General features: G+C 37.7%; 3 protein-coding genes across 3 annotated transcripts; 1 reads left to right on the forward strand and 2 right to left on the reverse strand.

The window, feature by feature from the left end:
• The first annotated feature begins 556 nt into the window (after window positions 1–556).
• On the forward strand, window positions 557–3575 carry LOC140783728 (uncharacterized). The gene is made up of 7 exons (XM_073130733.1): window positions 557–789; window positions 866–967; window positions 1070–1184; window positions 1253–1368; window positions 1972–2160; window positions 2507–2652; window positions 2970–3575. Exons 1-7 carry the CDS (start codon window positions 665–667, stop codon window positions 3149–3151), a joined length of 975 nt encoding a protein of 324 aa, XP_072986834.1. The 5' UTR covers window positions 557–664; the 3' UTR covers window positions 3152–3575.
• Window positions 3576–3812: 237 nt separating this feature from the next.
• Window positions 3813–8841, reverse strand: LOC140783727 (uncharacterized). The gene is made up of 11 exons (XM_073130732.1): window positions 8451–8841; window positions 7460–7515; window positions 7238–7362; window positions 7054–7148; window positions 6096–6301; window positions 5188–5376; window positions 4900–5109; window positions 4654–4807; window positions 4469–4532; window positions 4297–4377; window positions 3813–4106 (listed from the first exon to the last, which is right to left on the reverse strand). Exons 1-11 carry the CDS (start codon window positions 8547–8549, stop codon window positions 4030–4032), a joined length of 1356 nt encoding a protein of 451 aa, XP_072986833.1. The 5' UTR covers window positions 8550–8841; the 3' UTR covers window positions 3813–4029.
• Window positions 8842–9079: 238 nt separating this feature from the next.
• Window positions 9080–16651, reverse strand: LOC140785066 (protein TORMOZ EMBRYO DEFECTIVE). Its single transcript, XM_073132773.1, has 14 exons — window positions 16289–16651; window positions 15796–15978; window positions 14415–14564; window positions 13412–13632; window positions 13031–13313; window positions 12742–12876; window positions 12231–12349; window positions 11890–12046; window positions 11541–11787; window positions 11386–11462; window positions 10956–11075; window positions 10365–10495; window positions 10123–10297; window positions 9080–9769 (listed from the first exon to the last, which is right to left on the reverse strand). Exons 1-14 carry the CDS (start codon window positions 16592–16594, stop codon window positions 9371–9373), a joined length of 2703 nt encoding a protein of 900 aa, XP_072988874.1. The 5' UTR covers window positions 16595–16651; the 3' UTR covers window positions 9080–9370.
• Window positions 16652–17291: the final 640 nt, after the last annotated feature.

The following is a 17291-nucleotide window of genomic DNA, read 5'->3' on the forward strand; positions in this document are numbered from 1 at the left end:
TGACTTGGCCAAGGAGACAGATCATGGCACTGAATCAGCTGACGACGAGTCAAGAGTCAAACATAGATGGTAGTGTTGCTGATCGGATGATGACCGAGTTATCATCATCGCCCACCAAGAAGCACCGAGAGCAAAAGAAGAAGAAGCCTTTGCTGAAGAAATTTGGAAGCCTACTGAAGAAAAAAAAGTCACCATAAGTAGATAAATCACCCTTCTATGGGTAGATATATTCTTCAGTATAAATCTGATGTATGGCATGCTTCGAGCATCACTGATTAGTTTCATTTTTTTTTTTATCCTTGCAAAAATATTTATGAAAGTCAAAAGTGATGTGCTTAATATATCATGCCTCTCAAGTTCTGATCCTAAGATCACAGCAAAATGGACTTTTTTACAAATGCCACGAGTTCTGGTCCATGTTTGCTAATGTTATTAAGAAATGGAATTATGTTGCAAATTATTCGAAGAGTAGCTATTCGATCCGGTTAACTCTTATTGGAACTCTATAAGACCCGATAAGAACAACCTTCCACGAGTTGTTATAAATTATAATGCAACTAAGGGGGCGCTTAATTGTAAAAGTTCTCAACGCAAAGAAAGAGGAGCAGAAAAGAAGTCTCTGCTGCTATCTTCGTCACTAAGCGATCGAGAAACCGAGAGAGAGATGTGGGTGGAGATCCTTTGCGGCCTCGTCGTCTACCAGCTAATCCGGCGATACTTCGGCTCCGAGGAGGAATTCTACGACGTCGACAGCTCCCACTCCGACGTCGTCTTTGCCGTCGCTTCCAGGTCCCTTCATATCCTCTTCTCTTCTTCGTTCCCACCTGCCGAAAATTATCCTAATCGATTCTTCTCTATTCCTTAGGCTAGAGAAGCTCTACGGTGGGAGATGTTTTGTTGGACTTCGGATCCCCGATCAGGAAACTGGATCCCGGCAGCACATCGACATCGTTCTCGTCACCAAAAGGTCGGTTATAGATTGATATCGTGCTTCTTTTGACTAAGAATTGCCTTATTCTCTGTGGATTAACGGACAAATTGATAACAAGAGAGGTTTTGATTATTTCAGGGAAGTGATGGTTGTGGCGGTGAAGAATTTCTTGGGGTTTATCGGGATCGACAAGGATGGGAATTGGACTTGCTCCGCAGCCAAGAACAATAAGCCGGAAACTTATCCGGATCCTGTAAGCATTTCGAGTTCTTGATGTTTCCCTGCCGTTCGACGTCGTAGTAATTTCTATTTTTGATTCAGGTACCTGAAATTGATAGGCAAGTTGCAATTCTTCAATCGTACTTCGAGCAAAGGGGTGTGCCTTTGCCCAAGGGACATATGATGGGCAGAGTTGTACTCCCAAATCCGAACTGTAGGTGTGTGTTTACAAAGCATAATAGAAGTCCACTTAATGCCGATATGCTACGATGGCTTTGAGTTCTAATTTCATAGTTTAATGTAATAATGTATGGTTGTTTCTTTATTCTGGAAGAAATTTCCATGATTTGGTGACCCTTAGAAGTTAAAGATCATCTTCTATTTCAGTGGGGGTCTGCTGAGCATAAATATTTATCTTTCTGGTCATGTCATCTAAAACGATCAAAGGTCTAATTTTGCAATCTATAGATTTCAGGTTTTAATTTATAGTCAAACGTACATGTTGACTATAATTGTGAGTAGTTAACCAAAAAATTGAGTCTGTAATTTTGCAACCTATAGATTTCCCCCCTTTAAATCTGGTTGATATCCATTATTGAACAGTCTATCGAGAACTTGAGGATAAACCTTATGCAATGTAGGCCAGTCGTTTCAATGAATATGTGCCGTTCAAGACATGCATTTGCAAAATGAATATTTTGGCTTGCACAGGTTGCTTGGCTTTCTGTTTTGTTGTTTTACTGCATTATTATGCTGCGTTTTTCCTTCCCCGTATGCTTTGTGTACCTTTTCCTGCTTATGCTCAGTGTTGTTTATTATAGGCCTACCTATTCTATAGCTTGCCAACCAGAGATTGTCACTTTTGAAAAATGGAGAGAGCTCAAACCAGATTCAAAAACTGGAATCTCTAATTGGATTAAAGATGCATTTCATGGAAGCAAGAGTGAGTTGCAGGATGGACTATATCAAAAGCTTCAGTTTATTCTTAGTACATCACCAATGTGGGATCGGTAAGTTTCTGCAAAACTTTTTCTTTCTCGGTTTTGTAATACTGTACAAGATTCTGGGTGTAAAGGCATGAGCTTTTCCTGGTTTTGTAATGATGGAGAAAAAATGAGGAAGTGTTGAACGACTATGCAGTGTAGTAGACTTACCCTATTTGTGTCGTGCTTGCATATGGTTCTATGTGAGATAAATCTGCAAGTGCATCTGTTTATGATCTTTAGCTTTAACTTCTAGGCAGTGGAAATTTTAAATTTATAATACTTCTCTTTTTACTTGGCATCAGCCTGTTATTAGTCTCTATCCACTCGCTGATGCATATGGAAAAGTCTAACCAGTGTATAACTGCTGCAGTTTGGAACTCAAAGGCGATAGAAATATTCTTGGTGAATTTATGGAATTTAAAGGAAACCAGGGTGACATGCAAGCACTGAAAAACCTGAAGAGATCTAAAGTTAGTCGGCTCATCGTCCAAAAGTCAACTTTGTTTGGTAGTTTTGGTAATTTCTCGACTTTTTCCTGGTTTCATTGTTTCAATTATAGATAGAAAAGAAAAGACATTTTTGCCAAATTTCCAATAGCTTGAGCTTTTGAATAGTTGTTATTCATCATGGCATTGGAGCAGGACATTTTGCGCCCAATTGCTACCTTGCCTAGCTACTGTTTGTTTTCAGAGAAAACCTCAATCTACCTAAAGCCCACATATTGGGACTAGTTTGCGACGCATCTAGTTGTTGTGGGTCTGGAGGAGAAATTATTGGATACTGTTGTTCATATCCGTTCCATCTTAACTTTGAACTTGATAATTGAAATGCAGGGAGGTCAAGGCTCCAAATTTTGTACTCTCCTCGTGACTATCGAAGTGACGGGGCTTCAGCTGATGAGTGGAAAGAGATTGCTGTGAAGCCAAACACGGAGGTTTTATTTCAGCAACTGAACTCCAAGAAAGCTCGCAAGTTCAAGATCTCGAGTGTTGTTTCTCTAACTCTCAGTGCATAGTTTCTTTTGGGAGTGTCAGAAGTGCGCCGTGGTGTTGCGGTTTTGAGAAATATGTCTACAAAAGATTGAGAGAAACGTAGTTGAAAACAATCTAAAATTACAAATAAGGTATCATGGTTGTCCTCTAAAGTATCTTTCTCGTCCAACTAAACAATATATGGGGAGGAAATACCAAGTTGGTTCTGGTTCTGGGATTTTGGTACGAAAAGATGGTGTTCGGTTCGGTGAAAGTTTTGGAGAACAAATGGTTGGAAATATTTCTCGGACATTTCCAAAGCAAGAAAGAGTAAGGATGGTCCAAGTAGTATTGTCTCAAGTCTAAATATTTTTCACTACGGTTATCTATTCATAAGTAGCTCTCTCTCTTTCTTTTATGTATTAGGCTTGTAATTATCTAATTCAAATGAATGATCTCTCTTGCCTATATGCTGTTTCTTAACCACAAAAAAGAAGAAAATTCTAGATATTTTTCTTCTATCAATCGAAGAAAGTTCTCGAAATGCAGGCCGTGTAGTTAGGAGACAACATTGCTAATGTAGCTCTATTGAACATTATAAAACTATATCATTCCGTCTTAGGATGCAACGAAGTGACCGGAATGGCCAGTTTTACTTCTTAAATAACATAAGATATGAAAACTATACTATATTGACAAGAAGAATCATGAAAAGCACCTCGTGGTACCCAAGATTGCAGGCGCAAATTTCCTCATTAAAACTTTCAGGAAATGAATCGAGTTTTGGAGCACAAAAATCGGTGATTTATATTCGGTTGACTGGAGAGAGAGTGTAAAAGAGTTATCAGCTTATTATTCCGACAACTTAAATAAAAGGCAAATACTCGAGAGCAGAAAGAGAAAAGTACAGGTAACAGAGAGATTAAAAGGAGAACTCTTCAGGCAAATCCTGGAATTTTCCTGATAAAAAGCTCTTATACTTCCCCTTGAGATCTCCAACTGCAGTAAAACAGACAGCTATTCAGTTCTAAGAAAATAGCTAGCAAATATCACACGAAATGAGGAGTGCAAGGAAATGATAACATTCAGAAGCTTTCTCACGGCCACCTCAGATAAGCATTAGCTTGAATTTATGACTACCATTATAGAATGTAGATGTAAACAAGGCAAGAAAAGAAAGTACAATTACCTTTAGAATCGGCAGCAACTGGTTTGACTTCTGGGATGTTATTGGATAAGGTTGATTCTACCAGTTTGACCAGCTCCTTACCTAAGTTCCACAATATATTCGGAAAGTCAGATGGCTTCCATGCAATAAAACTGAAAAGAATAACGAATCAAATTACTTCATTTTAACTAACCAGCAATGGCCTTTCCGCCATCATTAACATTGATCAGAAAAGATGGGCTATTATTTTCTTTCAACTGCAAGAATAAAGATGAAACAACATGGTAAATAAGTTTATCTCAATCACAGCAGTGACCAAAGATAAACAGATAGGGACATAAGAGACATCCAGATAGAGAAGTATGTGCCATTGGAAACCTGTGAGAGTAGAGAATTTGCAAGAGTAAGAGGATCAATAGGAGAAGGGCCCTTGCTGTAAGCAGGTACAAATTTCCCATCCTGATAGCCAGCCAAGAAGTGATAGGCAGCTTGACCTGGAGAGAGTCTTGATACCAATGGAAGGGCACCAGTGCTGCAATTTGAAGAGTGTACCAACTTGTTAACGGCCGAAATTCAGATTTAGACTAATGCCAGAGACCACAGAGAATAAATACTGCACTGCACCTGTCGGATGATGCAAAGATCACAGAAGATGGCTTTTGTAGCAGACTTGGTGCTGCGGAATCTTTGGTCCGAAAGAATGGAGCAGATCCATGAGAGGAAATGACTACACCGGCATCAGTGGACACAAGAGCCTTATGGAAATCCGACCCATTCTGGATAATATCTTCTGGAGCGAAAAGCAGAACCACAGAATCACCGGATACAAGAAGCCTAAGAAAGAAACATTTGAAAGCCGAATTAGAAGAAATAAGAATCATCATGTTAAAGAAAAATTCAAGAAGATGGTACCTAGCAGAAAGAGGGAGACCTCCTCTGGCAGATATTACAGGAGTAGCCAAAGCAGCTAGAGCATCTTTCGTAGCATTAGCATCACCAAAAGCTTTACCGCATAAGACGAGGGATGAACGCTCTACATCAGCTGCTGCAAATCCACCTGAAGCTTGTGATGCAGGACCAATAATCTCCCTGACACTTGGACTACATAATTAACAGCAAATGAGAGGAGTTAGTCCAAGGCTTACATATGTGAAAAGCAGATGAAATGATTATCCCAGGCAACTAGACGCAATGCTGTTTCTCAAGTCAATATTTTCTTTCTTGTTATAAATAATGCATAATATTAGTGTGAGTTACTGTATGCTAGAAAAATAAATTCCATGATTCTTTTCTCGATTAACGAAACTATGAAAGGCAAGAGACCAGGACAAAGATAGTTGTCAGGTGGCCTGATGCGGACTTCAAGACTATAGTGATATATAAAACATACAACAAAAAAGTTGATAGAGCATAAGCTATTGAAAAAAACAAATACAATCTCAACCAGTTTGTAAATTATGAGGTCCTCGATACTGAAAACACATAAGACAACTGCATATAATGTAAGTCATAACTCTTCATAGTTCTGTAAACCATTGAGGTCCATATCAGGATTCATGGAGACCTTTGACATCCTCAGCTAGTTGCCATCAACTAAAGATTCTCACTTGTGATGTTCATTTGGTTCATACAGTCCTTGGTCCATTTCAAGGTCAAAGGGTTCAAACACCGAGCCGTTTGACGTATACTTATAATGCTTATAATGCTCATATGCCCATTTCCCCCATATCAGGATTCAAAGAAATATTCTACATCTTCACTTAGTTCACTATCTGAAGATTTGAAGATACCATGATAAGTAAAATAAGATGATAGAATACCTGATAGAGCTAGCAACATATATGGTCAAAGGACAAGAGTCATGGGAAATTGCCCTGCTAGGTGTTCTCCAGAGGAGATTGGAAAGTGCCAGCACTGCACTAGGGTTATCACTGATGATGCGGACCTTTGCATCACATTTTGAAGATGAACCAACTGCTCCATCTTGAACAAAGAGATTCGATACAGATGAAAGGTGAGAAGTGACCTGAAAAGGAAAAACGTAGAATCCACAAGTAAAACTCCTAAGTAGAACACCGAGTAGAGACTCACAAATTGATTCTCATGGAACTATATTCTCTTAGCATTTCATAGCATGATAAAAAAATATACAGAATTTATAGAACTGCTCAGGTTGAAAGATGAAAATTTGAAAAGATTATCCATCTTATTCAAATAAACTGAAATGAGTAAATTCAATAGAAGACATCATAAAATTCAAACTTAGAAGATCTTCAATAAAACCACCTGTAGTTCATTTTCTATCTACGTACAAGAGTTCATATCTTAATTTATGGTAATCCTCCCATTCTCCACTCTAATACAGGTTAATATGTTAAACTCAGCAATAACTATTAGAAGAGGTGACATTTATGACTTAACTTTTTGCCATAATTTATATTTACCAGGGCAGATAACGTGAGCAGTGGTGCAACTTCCTGTTGTTCATATCCTATTGGCATACCATGGCTTTCAATATAAGCATTTACATGAGATGAGGGATTAATTAGGTTCTCTGTTCTTTGTTAGCAAGATAACCAAATGTCATACATACTGACAACCCTTAATCATTAAGGATCAGGTATTCAACTAAATACAAGTTTACAACACTAAATCTTGTAAGTAATATATTTTGTTATGCTAAAAGCTATAATGTAGAGAAAACATCCTGTTAGTAAATGGTAGGCTTCTATGTTGACGCATGTCCAGAAAGGTGCAGGCCTTTTGACTGCATTATACCTGTTTCAAAAGTTTTCCAAATTGAGCCTTTGTAATATCAGAAGCCCCACTGACAGCATTTCCCCTCACATGAAGTGGAAGGCCTGACAAATGCTCTGTACTCCAGATAAAAGGCGATCTTTTAGAAAGCATTAGTTGCAAACTGAATTAGCATTAGAAAAGAATGACTGAAATCTGGAACTACCTACTGTTGCAGCACCATTCTTTTGAAGCTCTGAGGACTTCAAGTTGTAAAAAGCTTTATCTTTTACAAGTACACCTCTTCCAGCAAGAGCCCAATTAAGTCCATAAGAAACTCCAGGGCCTTCCCTGTGGTACATTTATACTAGGATTACTACCCGCAAAGACTACAGATCTATCAAAAAAGGGAAAAATAAAAGGAAAATTTAATTCAAGATGCAATTACCTGGGAAAGACTATTGTTTCCCCTTTGTCCTCTTTTAAAGGCACTGAAACTGCATACTTCATAACCGGCCATCAGCAGGAAAAAGAAAGGAAGGAGACACTTATTTAGACGAGAATAACAGCAACTTACACCTTACAAGTATCTCATCCATGTATTAGCAGAAGTAAAGCAAGTAAACAAAAGAAAAGTAAGATGAACCTTGTTTTTTAATATTGCTCTTATATTCTTATTACCAAAACAACTGCTCTATTTCAAAACTGTAATCCAACAACTAAGCTAAAACCGTGTTACAAATACTATCGTATTTTAAAACCAACAGGTCAGCCTGATGTAATTGAGAATGTCTCACTAGTCACTACACTCTTTAGAATGATTGCCAGCAGGAATTTTTTGATAGTTCAACTTCAACACTGAAAAAAGAAACAATTGCAATAGAGATCTTCAAGCTACACTCAGATATCCAAATTCCGTGTTAATATATACGATTTTTGGCATAAGTTTTATCTACAATCTGGAGCATTTCCCTATCCCAGCAGTCATCCGTTTTATTACCACGCAGTCGTGTTTCTCGTAAGCAGGGCTGATTTTAAGCGCCTCTACCTCTTACCTCAATGTCCGTCTGATTCTTCTTTTTCGTTCTTCCTTACTAAAATCTAGATTTCCTAGTGGTTGCAGTTAAAATCGGATAAGGGAGGAGTGCGTATCAAACAAATAAAAAACAACGCAGGTGAAAGACCAAAGCTTGACCTCCTTCGGTCTCAAAATTTAGTCTGTTGGATCGTAAACTCCTAAATCAGACAAGATTCGACGAATCCAAGCTAGACCAAAAACAAAACCTAGGTCGATTCAGCTGCAGCAATAAGAAGAGAGATCGTTCTACAATATTGGAATAAAGAAAATGGGAAAGAAAAAAAAAAACAATTTGCAGCGCGATTCGAGATCCAAGGCGAAACGGAGAGGGAGAAGGGGGAGAGAGAGAGAGAGGACTCACGTGTCTGGAGAGCAAGAACGAGAAGGGAAGCGGGGACGCCGTCGATCTCGAGGAGGCGAGAGCCGTGCGCGAGAGATGCTTCAGGAGAGCGTTCCTCATTTCCCCCTAGGTTTTCCGGTCGAGGTTCGCCGGCTAAGAAGTGCAGACAATGGAGCAAGAAGAGAACCAGAGAAAGAGGCGAAAAAGAAACGAAATGGAGAGATCAACGTGATGATGTCCTTTTTGCACCGTCGGATCACGAGATGGAAAATGATATGGAGCTTAAATGGGTTTTTTGGAGAGAATTTTTCCTTCAGGCCCCCAACTTATTTGCATATTCTTTTCCAATCCTACCCTTTCATTAGGACTTTCTTGACTTAAACCATCGAACTTGGTTGACTTCAATTTACACAAATGAGCATTTCGGAGCTCGTTCCATATAAATTTATAGCATGAAAAGGCAGCATGAGAAACTAATAAAATCCTGAGCTAAGAACGTAACACAAATAAATTTAGGGGTTAATCCTAGGGATTAATGAATCTAATTCACGTACAAATCAGCGAGCTTTAATAATTAATACAAGTAAGATGAACCATATCTAAACGAAAACGTCCAGATCAACACTATTGCCATAAAGGGGAAACAAATGTGTGAGAACTCTCATGATTAACCTTTAAAAAATCTTATACAAAATTGAGCTAGGCTAGGCATACGTGAAACCAGCCCTCTGGATACACCTTACAGTTTAATTCCCGCCTAGTTTGGTTCGAGCTTAGATCTTGCAGTTTGTTGCCTACTGCCCTCATAAAATCTAACACTGTACAACTTTGTAAGAAAAATGCTGATGACAAAAACAGAATAACAGCACCTCTATGGGGTAATGAACTAATGATACAGGATCATCTAAATAGATCGGTGCACCGGCTGACAAAACATACCCTTAAGCTTCAACAGAAATAAAAGACCCATCTTTACGTGACGCCAGCTTGACTTTCTTTTCTGCGCCTTTCTTTGATTTGCCGGACTTCCTTTTCTTGGTAGACAAATTTTCCTCTGTTACTGATGACATAAGTGGCTTCTGATCATTCCCACCAATCTCAACGGAAATGGCATTTGTTTGGTCGTTATTTTGGTTCAGCGCATGATCAGACTGTACTGGCGCGTCCGGCAAAGCGGGTCCATTTTTCATCGGCATCGGGTCAGTTTCAGGGTCTAGAACAGACATTCTCGTCAGAGTATAGTCCAACAAAAAGGTGCTTCTCACAAGCCTGTCGATTCTGCTAAAATGCCTCTGTGAGTAGGGAATGAGACCCTCAAGGAGTTCACTAACTCCTTTGATCTGAGAAATTAACAAATTAATTTTATCAGTCAAACAATGAAAATAACAGTTACTATCAATGGATGCATCAAGGAGATCAACAACAGCATGCATATAATGCTACAAGCATCTGAATTGCATATAAATTATAAAGATGAATCCTTGTATCAGTAGGATATAAGGCAATTTCAGATATCATAAAATTGAACAGCAATCTCTCTTTCAATAGCACTTGAAGATAAACTTACTTTTTGCTAAATAACATTACAGAGCACAAAACAGTCAATATATAAAGTTGAGATATCATCAAGTTTTGGTCAAAACACATATTGTGACTGTGTAATATGAGCAGTCAGAGCAAGTGAATAAGTTACCTCCATGATTATAGTTGGGGGGAAAATCTTTAATATCCGAAACAACACATATTGTGCAACATGACACAATTTGGGTTTTGTATTCCATTCACGAACATATTCAAGAAGCACACATATTTCTTCCTTTCCAAGACCAATAATGGCTTTCTCTATGGGATCTCCAACATTCCCTCTCCTGCACATACATCACTATGTTAGCCTGGATTAATAAAGATAAGGGTGAACCTTAACAGAGTATTGACCTGCAAAGTTGTGAAAATAAATCAAAGAGTCTGTGAGGTCTTCGAAGCTCGAAAGCAAGTTGAATCGCTCTTGTATAGTCAGAATCTGATATTGCATTTTCCAGCTCTTGGCCTCTTAAAATTGCTTCCTCCTGCAGCATAAGAAGGTGCAGCACATTATGAAACATTGACAATTACAACAGAATTGCTTGAACTACGAAAAGCAAGCAGTAACCAAAATTTAGTCCAAAATCCTGAGATTTAGTGAAGCTCGCAAAAATATGACATCTAGAGCGTGATAATTCACAAATATTATATGGAGTTGTCTTTTCATGTGGATCAGTTTCAAAAAAGAAGTGATGAATCAGACTATATAGATAGATGGGTGCATCTGAACTGATGAAAAAGAGTCGATGCATATATAACTGTGACATGCATACAGAACTGCATATGAGTGGCAAGTAAACATTATTCTTTAAAGTGAACATTCAATAACCCTTGTGTCATACTGTCATACAAGATATAAGAAATCAAAATGAGAAAACAGAAAAGAACCAGTAGCCATGTAGTTATGTCAACATTTATATGGTGAACAGGAAAGAAGACACTTACTTCTCTAAGAAAGGCTTCCTGCTTATCTGAAGTGGTGCAGTCATGCCACAAGTTAACAATGGCATCAGTTCCACCAGTTGCCAGCATTTCAGTCTTCTTGCCAACAGCTAACGCCCAAACCTGCATGAGGAACAGAAGTGTTGGAACAAAATGGGTGAGCCAACCTGACCATTTGTGCAGCTGGCCATAAAGATAAAGGGAGAAAGCTCTCCTAAGTCCTAATGCATCTAGTCAGATAGGATGTGAACAGTCGTAGAAAAAATATTGGATAAAATATTAACATGCAATTAGTGTAAATGCGGTCTGCATGCATGTTAACATGAGCACACAGTCATGCACATATATTACCAAATGTATATATCTCAACACATATATACACCCCCTAAATGCTGATAGAGAATAAGTAAATAGCTAAAAGCAGATAAATTACCTTCCCTTCATGCTGATCATAAGTAGCAATGCACTCATTCAACTTAATTGTCCATAGTTTAACCAAGCCATCACCACCTATAAACAAAATATCCAGGTAAAAAACATCCAAGTTATGCACCTAAAGAACTATATTCACAAAATGTTGCTCATTACCGCACGAAATAAATTGGGTTCCGCGTGAGAGAAAAGAAGCTCGTAGTACGCTTGATGTATGGCCTTCAAAAGTTTTTAAGCATGAACCATCAGAAAGAGCCCATATTTTGACAGTTCTGTCACCAGAAGATGTAATTACACATTGCTCAACAGGAGAGAATTCCACAGACCAAATTCCCCTTTTGTGACCTTTAAGTACAACTGAAGACACTAGATCTGGAAGTCTCCATACACATGCAGTGTGATCCTACACAAAGAAAAGCATACAGGACAATTAACACAGGAAATGCATGAAAAAGAATATAGCTATCCCATATTTAAGCAAAGAAATATATGATAGAATATCAACCTCAGAACCACTACAAACAAAGCTATCATTTGGAGAAACGGCAAGAGAATTGATATCCTTGTCATGGGCAGCTACAACAGCTTTTGATTTAAGTGCAACTTCCTGGTCAACATCTTCTCGAACATCATCCATATTCCAGACTTTGATGGTACGGTCACTGAACACAGAAACAAGCCAATCTTAAGCAATCACTACACAAATGTAAAATATATAAACACAGAATATAATTTCATTACATAGAGTTCTATCAAGGAGGTGAAAATGAAGCTAGTAGTGGGAAGCTAGTAAATGATCTGAAAATAAAAAAGATATTAGTCAATCTGTGATAAAGGAAAACTCACGAACTGCCACTGACAAAAAAATTCCTCGATTTCTTTGAAAAGGCAACAGCCCCAACAGCTCCCATATGACCTCTACCAGTTCCTATACAACATCTCCTCTCAACATCCCACAGTCTTACCTAAACAGAGATTTAAAAGAATCAATAAAGAATGAAAGAGTACCACAGACAATTAAGTCTCTGGTTATGTATAAAAAGGAAAGCTTTATCAAATTGATAACTAGGATAAAGGAAAAGACAAATAAGCCAGGAAGGACAATAATGGAGGAAATAACATCGTTCTCTTTAAATACAAGGAATATGGTCACTACAATGAAAAATTATTTTCCCATAACACAAGTAATGTCACTACATCTTCAGTGCTAATAGCCCTAGCATGGTTGCAAGCTGATTTTATTTTACTGCATGAGAATCTATATGACCTTTAAACTTCTTCAAAAGATTATCTCAATATGCCTTGTGCAAATAAGCTGATAGACAGCAACATCTCAAGCGAGGATTAGGTGACTCACACTATTATCTTTGCTTCCAGTAACCACAATCGTCCTACCCGAACTTGAAACACATGTATCAAGGCACACAACAATTTCAGTGTGACCTGCCAATACATAAGCGCATGACATAGATGCAAGATCATAAACTCGCACCTGTACCAGAAAAAGTACATAGAAAAAGGTTAGAAACTCTGTAATAGCCTAATCATAGAGGGAAAATAGAAAGAAAAGGAATAGCTACATTTCATATTACACTAAAACTATTAAAGAAAAATTAGGGAAAAGCATATCAGAAACAACTGTCTACCTGTTCCAAATTTGTAGCCACAGCAAGGTATTGTTCTTCCTCACCAAGAAACTTCATATCAAGAATCTCTTCATTATAACCTACCAGGCGTTTGTTTAGGTTCAATTCGAACGTCCCTTCAACAGATCTCATGCAATAAAATAGAAATTGCTGATCAGCGGTGACACATAGCAATCCTTGATCTTCTGGTAAAATAGTAGCTGATATGAACCCTCTTCTAGAATCATCTTTGTCTGAGCTAAGAGTTACATCAGAAGACTGCTGCTCAAAGATGCAAATTGAACTGTTGAAGAACCAAAAATACCATTATTTCATGAAGTATTCATGAGAAGAATTGAAATGACTCAAAAGTATAGGTGCTTATTTCAAGATGAATATTACCCTTCTGAAGTCCAAACTCGGACAAGTCCCCGTTCACCAACTGTAAGAAAATAGACTCTCGTTGAGCCATTTGCTTTTCTCTTCACGCTTGACAGTTCATTTACACCTAAACAAGCAGACAAGCTACTCCCAGGTTCAACAACACAAACAGTTTCCACCATCTCATATGTTGGTACTGTTATCTTAAAGCTATAGTTGCGAGCATCCCACACATTTACAACCTGCAGAGATTACACCAGTTAATTTCTTTCAAGAAAAGAGTTTATGAAACCAAGCAGGCAAGATTGATGGAAAATGCAGATGTTTAGATACTTTAGAATAATAATGTAGATAATAGTAATCATGCAACCTACTACACCAAAATAAGTAAAATTGTTATGGGAAAAAAGAACCTGAAAGGTATGCTTCATTTGATCAGTCTACAGTTTTATTCCTAAATTTTACACCCTTTCTGGTGGTTGTTTTGATATATTTCAAGTTTTCAACAGAAACTGCAGACAGTACTGTTCTTTGAAAGAAGCTTTTCCTTGACAATCAAGATCATGTAAGGTTCTTTTTTTCTTGAATATCTAAAACAACCTAATAGGGGAAAATAGGACATGCTTTTAGGGAAAAAAGCCCAGATTGATGGTGTAATTTGTTTCACAGTTTAACTCATGAGCAAAAGTAGTTGCACCCACCCTCCTCAACCCCACTCACTCAAGGAAGTATAATATCTACGAAGTAATTTTATTAATAAATACACACACTACATCTTCAGAGACACAGAGGGAGGAAATGTATAGAATGATCGATGAAACAACATTTTGCATAAAGAAGCACCATAGCCAAGCTTCTGTATAATAAATAATGGAAGGACTATCTACTAAACACTGTATGAATTACCAGAGCACTTGCCAGTAGAGAGACTGGATACTAATAACATTGCTTTACATGGCTGAATTAGTACGAAGAAAAGAGAAATGAAATTCACAATGAAGCAAGATCAAGATGTCCAACATGCCTTATCTCTTCCCCCGCTGAGCAAAGTCTTCTGATCTTTGGATAATGACAAGGAAGTCACTGCTGAAAAATGTTTCTCTAGCACTGCAATACACTTTTTACTTTCAAGGTTCCATACTCGTATACTTCCATCATCACTTCCTGAGAACAGCTGGAAATCCAAACATAGCACAGTCATATTCTGCAAAGATGAATATTCACAAATGCATACATACTGTGCATCACACTTTTACCTACTTTCGCATGCACAGAGGTAATCAACATCTATGTGTGCCATTCACATATTGAAACTTCACTAGCAAAGAAATGCAATCTTAAATTTTTTGCATTGAATCACAGACATGATTACCATTAAAGTAATTTGAGTCAACTAAGTAATATATTTGCGTGCAGAAGTAACCTATCACAACATCGTAGAAGATCTTCTCCATGCTTGATAGGATTTTACGTTTCTTCTCTCAACAGACAACTGAAGCATTACAAAACGCCTAAAAGCCAGTTCGCAGACAGTTATCTTGGCATCTTTTTTGCCAAAACTGATTATAACGAACCACTTACTTTACAAGATGTACCATTCTCTCCCAGTAGAACTAGGAAATTAATGCATCCAAGGATATGAACAATAATAGTTGACCTCCGTTCAGTTAAACGAATTAAAACTCAAGCATGGATGAAGAATACACTGAAGGAAGTGCACGTTTACATGGAGTCTTGATTTTAGAGTTTTAGTAGCTCTTCTATTTTTATATTCTTTAAAATTATTTACAAGTCACTATTCTGATCTTTAATGTGATGTTGCTGTAGCATATAGCAATGGTTACTGTTTATTCTATAGTGACAGTGAGAAAAAGGAGAGTCTTCAGGAAAAAATGCATAATTGTTTAGACTAGTTTAATCTTATCAAAGAAGTCCTTTTATGAGATAATTTCATCTTTTTTAGTTTTTACAACTAGAGCATATTTAAAGGTCATTAGTAGTCTCAGATAATGCACAGATTAATCTTACCTTTGTGTTCTGGCTCTTCTTATTATTATCTCGTTACCTCTTCTATTGTCTTCTCTATAACCTTTCCTCCTTCAAGTCTTTTGTGCTCAACATTTTCAACTATTTCTTTACTTCCTCGTTTTATCAGTTATATAAGTAGCTAAAATATTTCAGGAGACTAACTTTTCACTAATATCATTATGTTAGTTGCCAAACGAGTCCCTTGGAGGTCAACCCAGATACTAATAACATTCAAAAGCCTCCATTTTTGAGCTATAATCAAGGATTCAAGATGCATATCAGTTATCTTAGTATTAATGTCAGTATGAATTTGCTCACATGATCCTTTTACATGAAATTATATAAGAAATTAGTAAGCACTTGAAACTTGCACTCACCAGTAAGCGATTTGGATCACTGTGAAACATAACAGTGGTGACAACCCCCTTGTGACCTTTAAAGAAATGTGTGCAGAAACCACCGTCCACATCCCATACACACACCTTTTTATCTGCTCCTGCTGTTGCAAGCAAACCCCCAGAAGAATGGCATGTCATGGCCATTACAGGACCATCATGCCCCTGCTCAACGCAAGAAAGAAGAATAAGTTAGCTTCTTATGTTACTACTGCAAACATACGCACTTTTGTTAAAAGTTCTTCTCTTTCGAAATAAGAAATTTAATCAGCATACAACAGCAAAGAGAACCAAAAGGCACGGCCTTGATAGAAAGAAAAGGAAGTCGCAGCTTTTATAATTATTTAAAAAATTAGCATTTTATCATCCTTTTCTTGAGAAAGAGTAAGCAATTGTAGTCAATCATCACCCTATTCGTCGCCAGCGCCAAAACGAAGTAAATATAAGATATTTTGTTCTACAATTTATATTATACCTTCCAAGATCGGATGCATTTGAGGGAGGAGAGATCCCAAACCCGGATCAGACGGCTATGGCTAGCGGAGAAGAGGAAGCGGTCATCGGGGCTAAGGGCAAGGCCAGTTATCCCTTCCGAATCCCCTTCGAGACTTGCACGTACCGAGGCGTCAGATGAATTGACGAGCTTGACCAAGTCGTCGCAGGCGCAGGCAAGGAAGGTGCCATCGGAGGAGACGGCGATGGGGCCGCCGCTGTAGAACTGCTGCAGCGAGGGTACGCAACGGTAGTTCTTCTTGAGCCCCTGAGATGGCGCCGCCGCCATTGGTGACGATGGCTCTACAGTTTTTAGGTTTCCGGCGAGACGAGGTAGAAGAGAGATTACCGAAGCGGCAGTCGAAGGGTTTTAGTAGGGTTCTCATCAACCCAGCCGGGCCGGGCTTGCCAAAATTATATTCGGGCTCACAATGTCCGCCCCAGTCCAATACCAGACTGGTTTCGTGCTGGATCCAGGCTCGGCCCGGATTAAGAATTTTCGACCTGGTCCATATCCAATTTGCGGATCTGAGACTAATTATTTCTAAGGGTGTAATTGAGCCGAGCTTGATTGATCTTATCTCTGATCAAATTTAAATTGAATTTTTTTTTAAACAGCTCGAAATGAAATATAATTAAAAATATTTTAATTCAAGCCAATTTTAAGTAAGCTCCAGCTTAAATGAGTTGATTAATAAGTAATTTCACGTCTTAATTAATTTCATAAAAAAATTGAGTATGTATTAAATTAAGCTTAATTTAGACTCAGAATGAAGCTTAAAATAAGCTCTAATTAAATAAATATAAACTAGTAGAAATATCCACATAATTAGAAAATAAATAATAGGATCAAAATTCAAAACTAAATTCTACAATATTAGAGTACATAATAATCCACTTAAGTAAATTTTAATATATAATATAATATATAAAGTATTATTTCTATTATGTATATATATATATATATATTAATTATTTTGAGCTTT

This window comes from Typha latifolia, chromosome 3, assembly GCF_019914945.1.
Source record: "Typha latifolia isolate L0001 chromosome 3, TyphaL0001v2, whole genome shotgun sequence".
In the NCBI taxonomy this organism is placed as follows: Eukaryota; Viridiplantae; Streptophyta; class Magnoliopsida; order Poales; family Typhaceae; genus Typha; species Typha latifolia.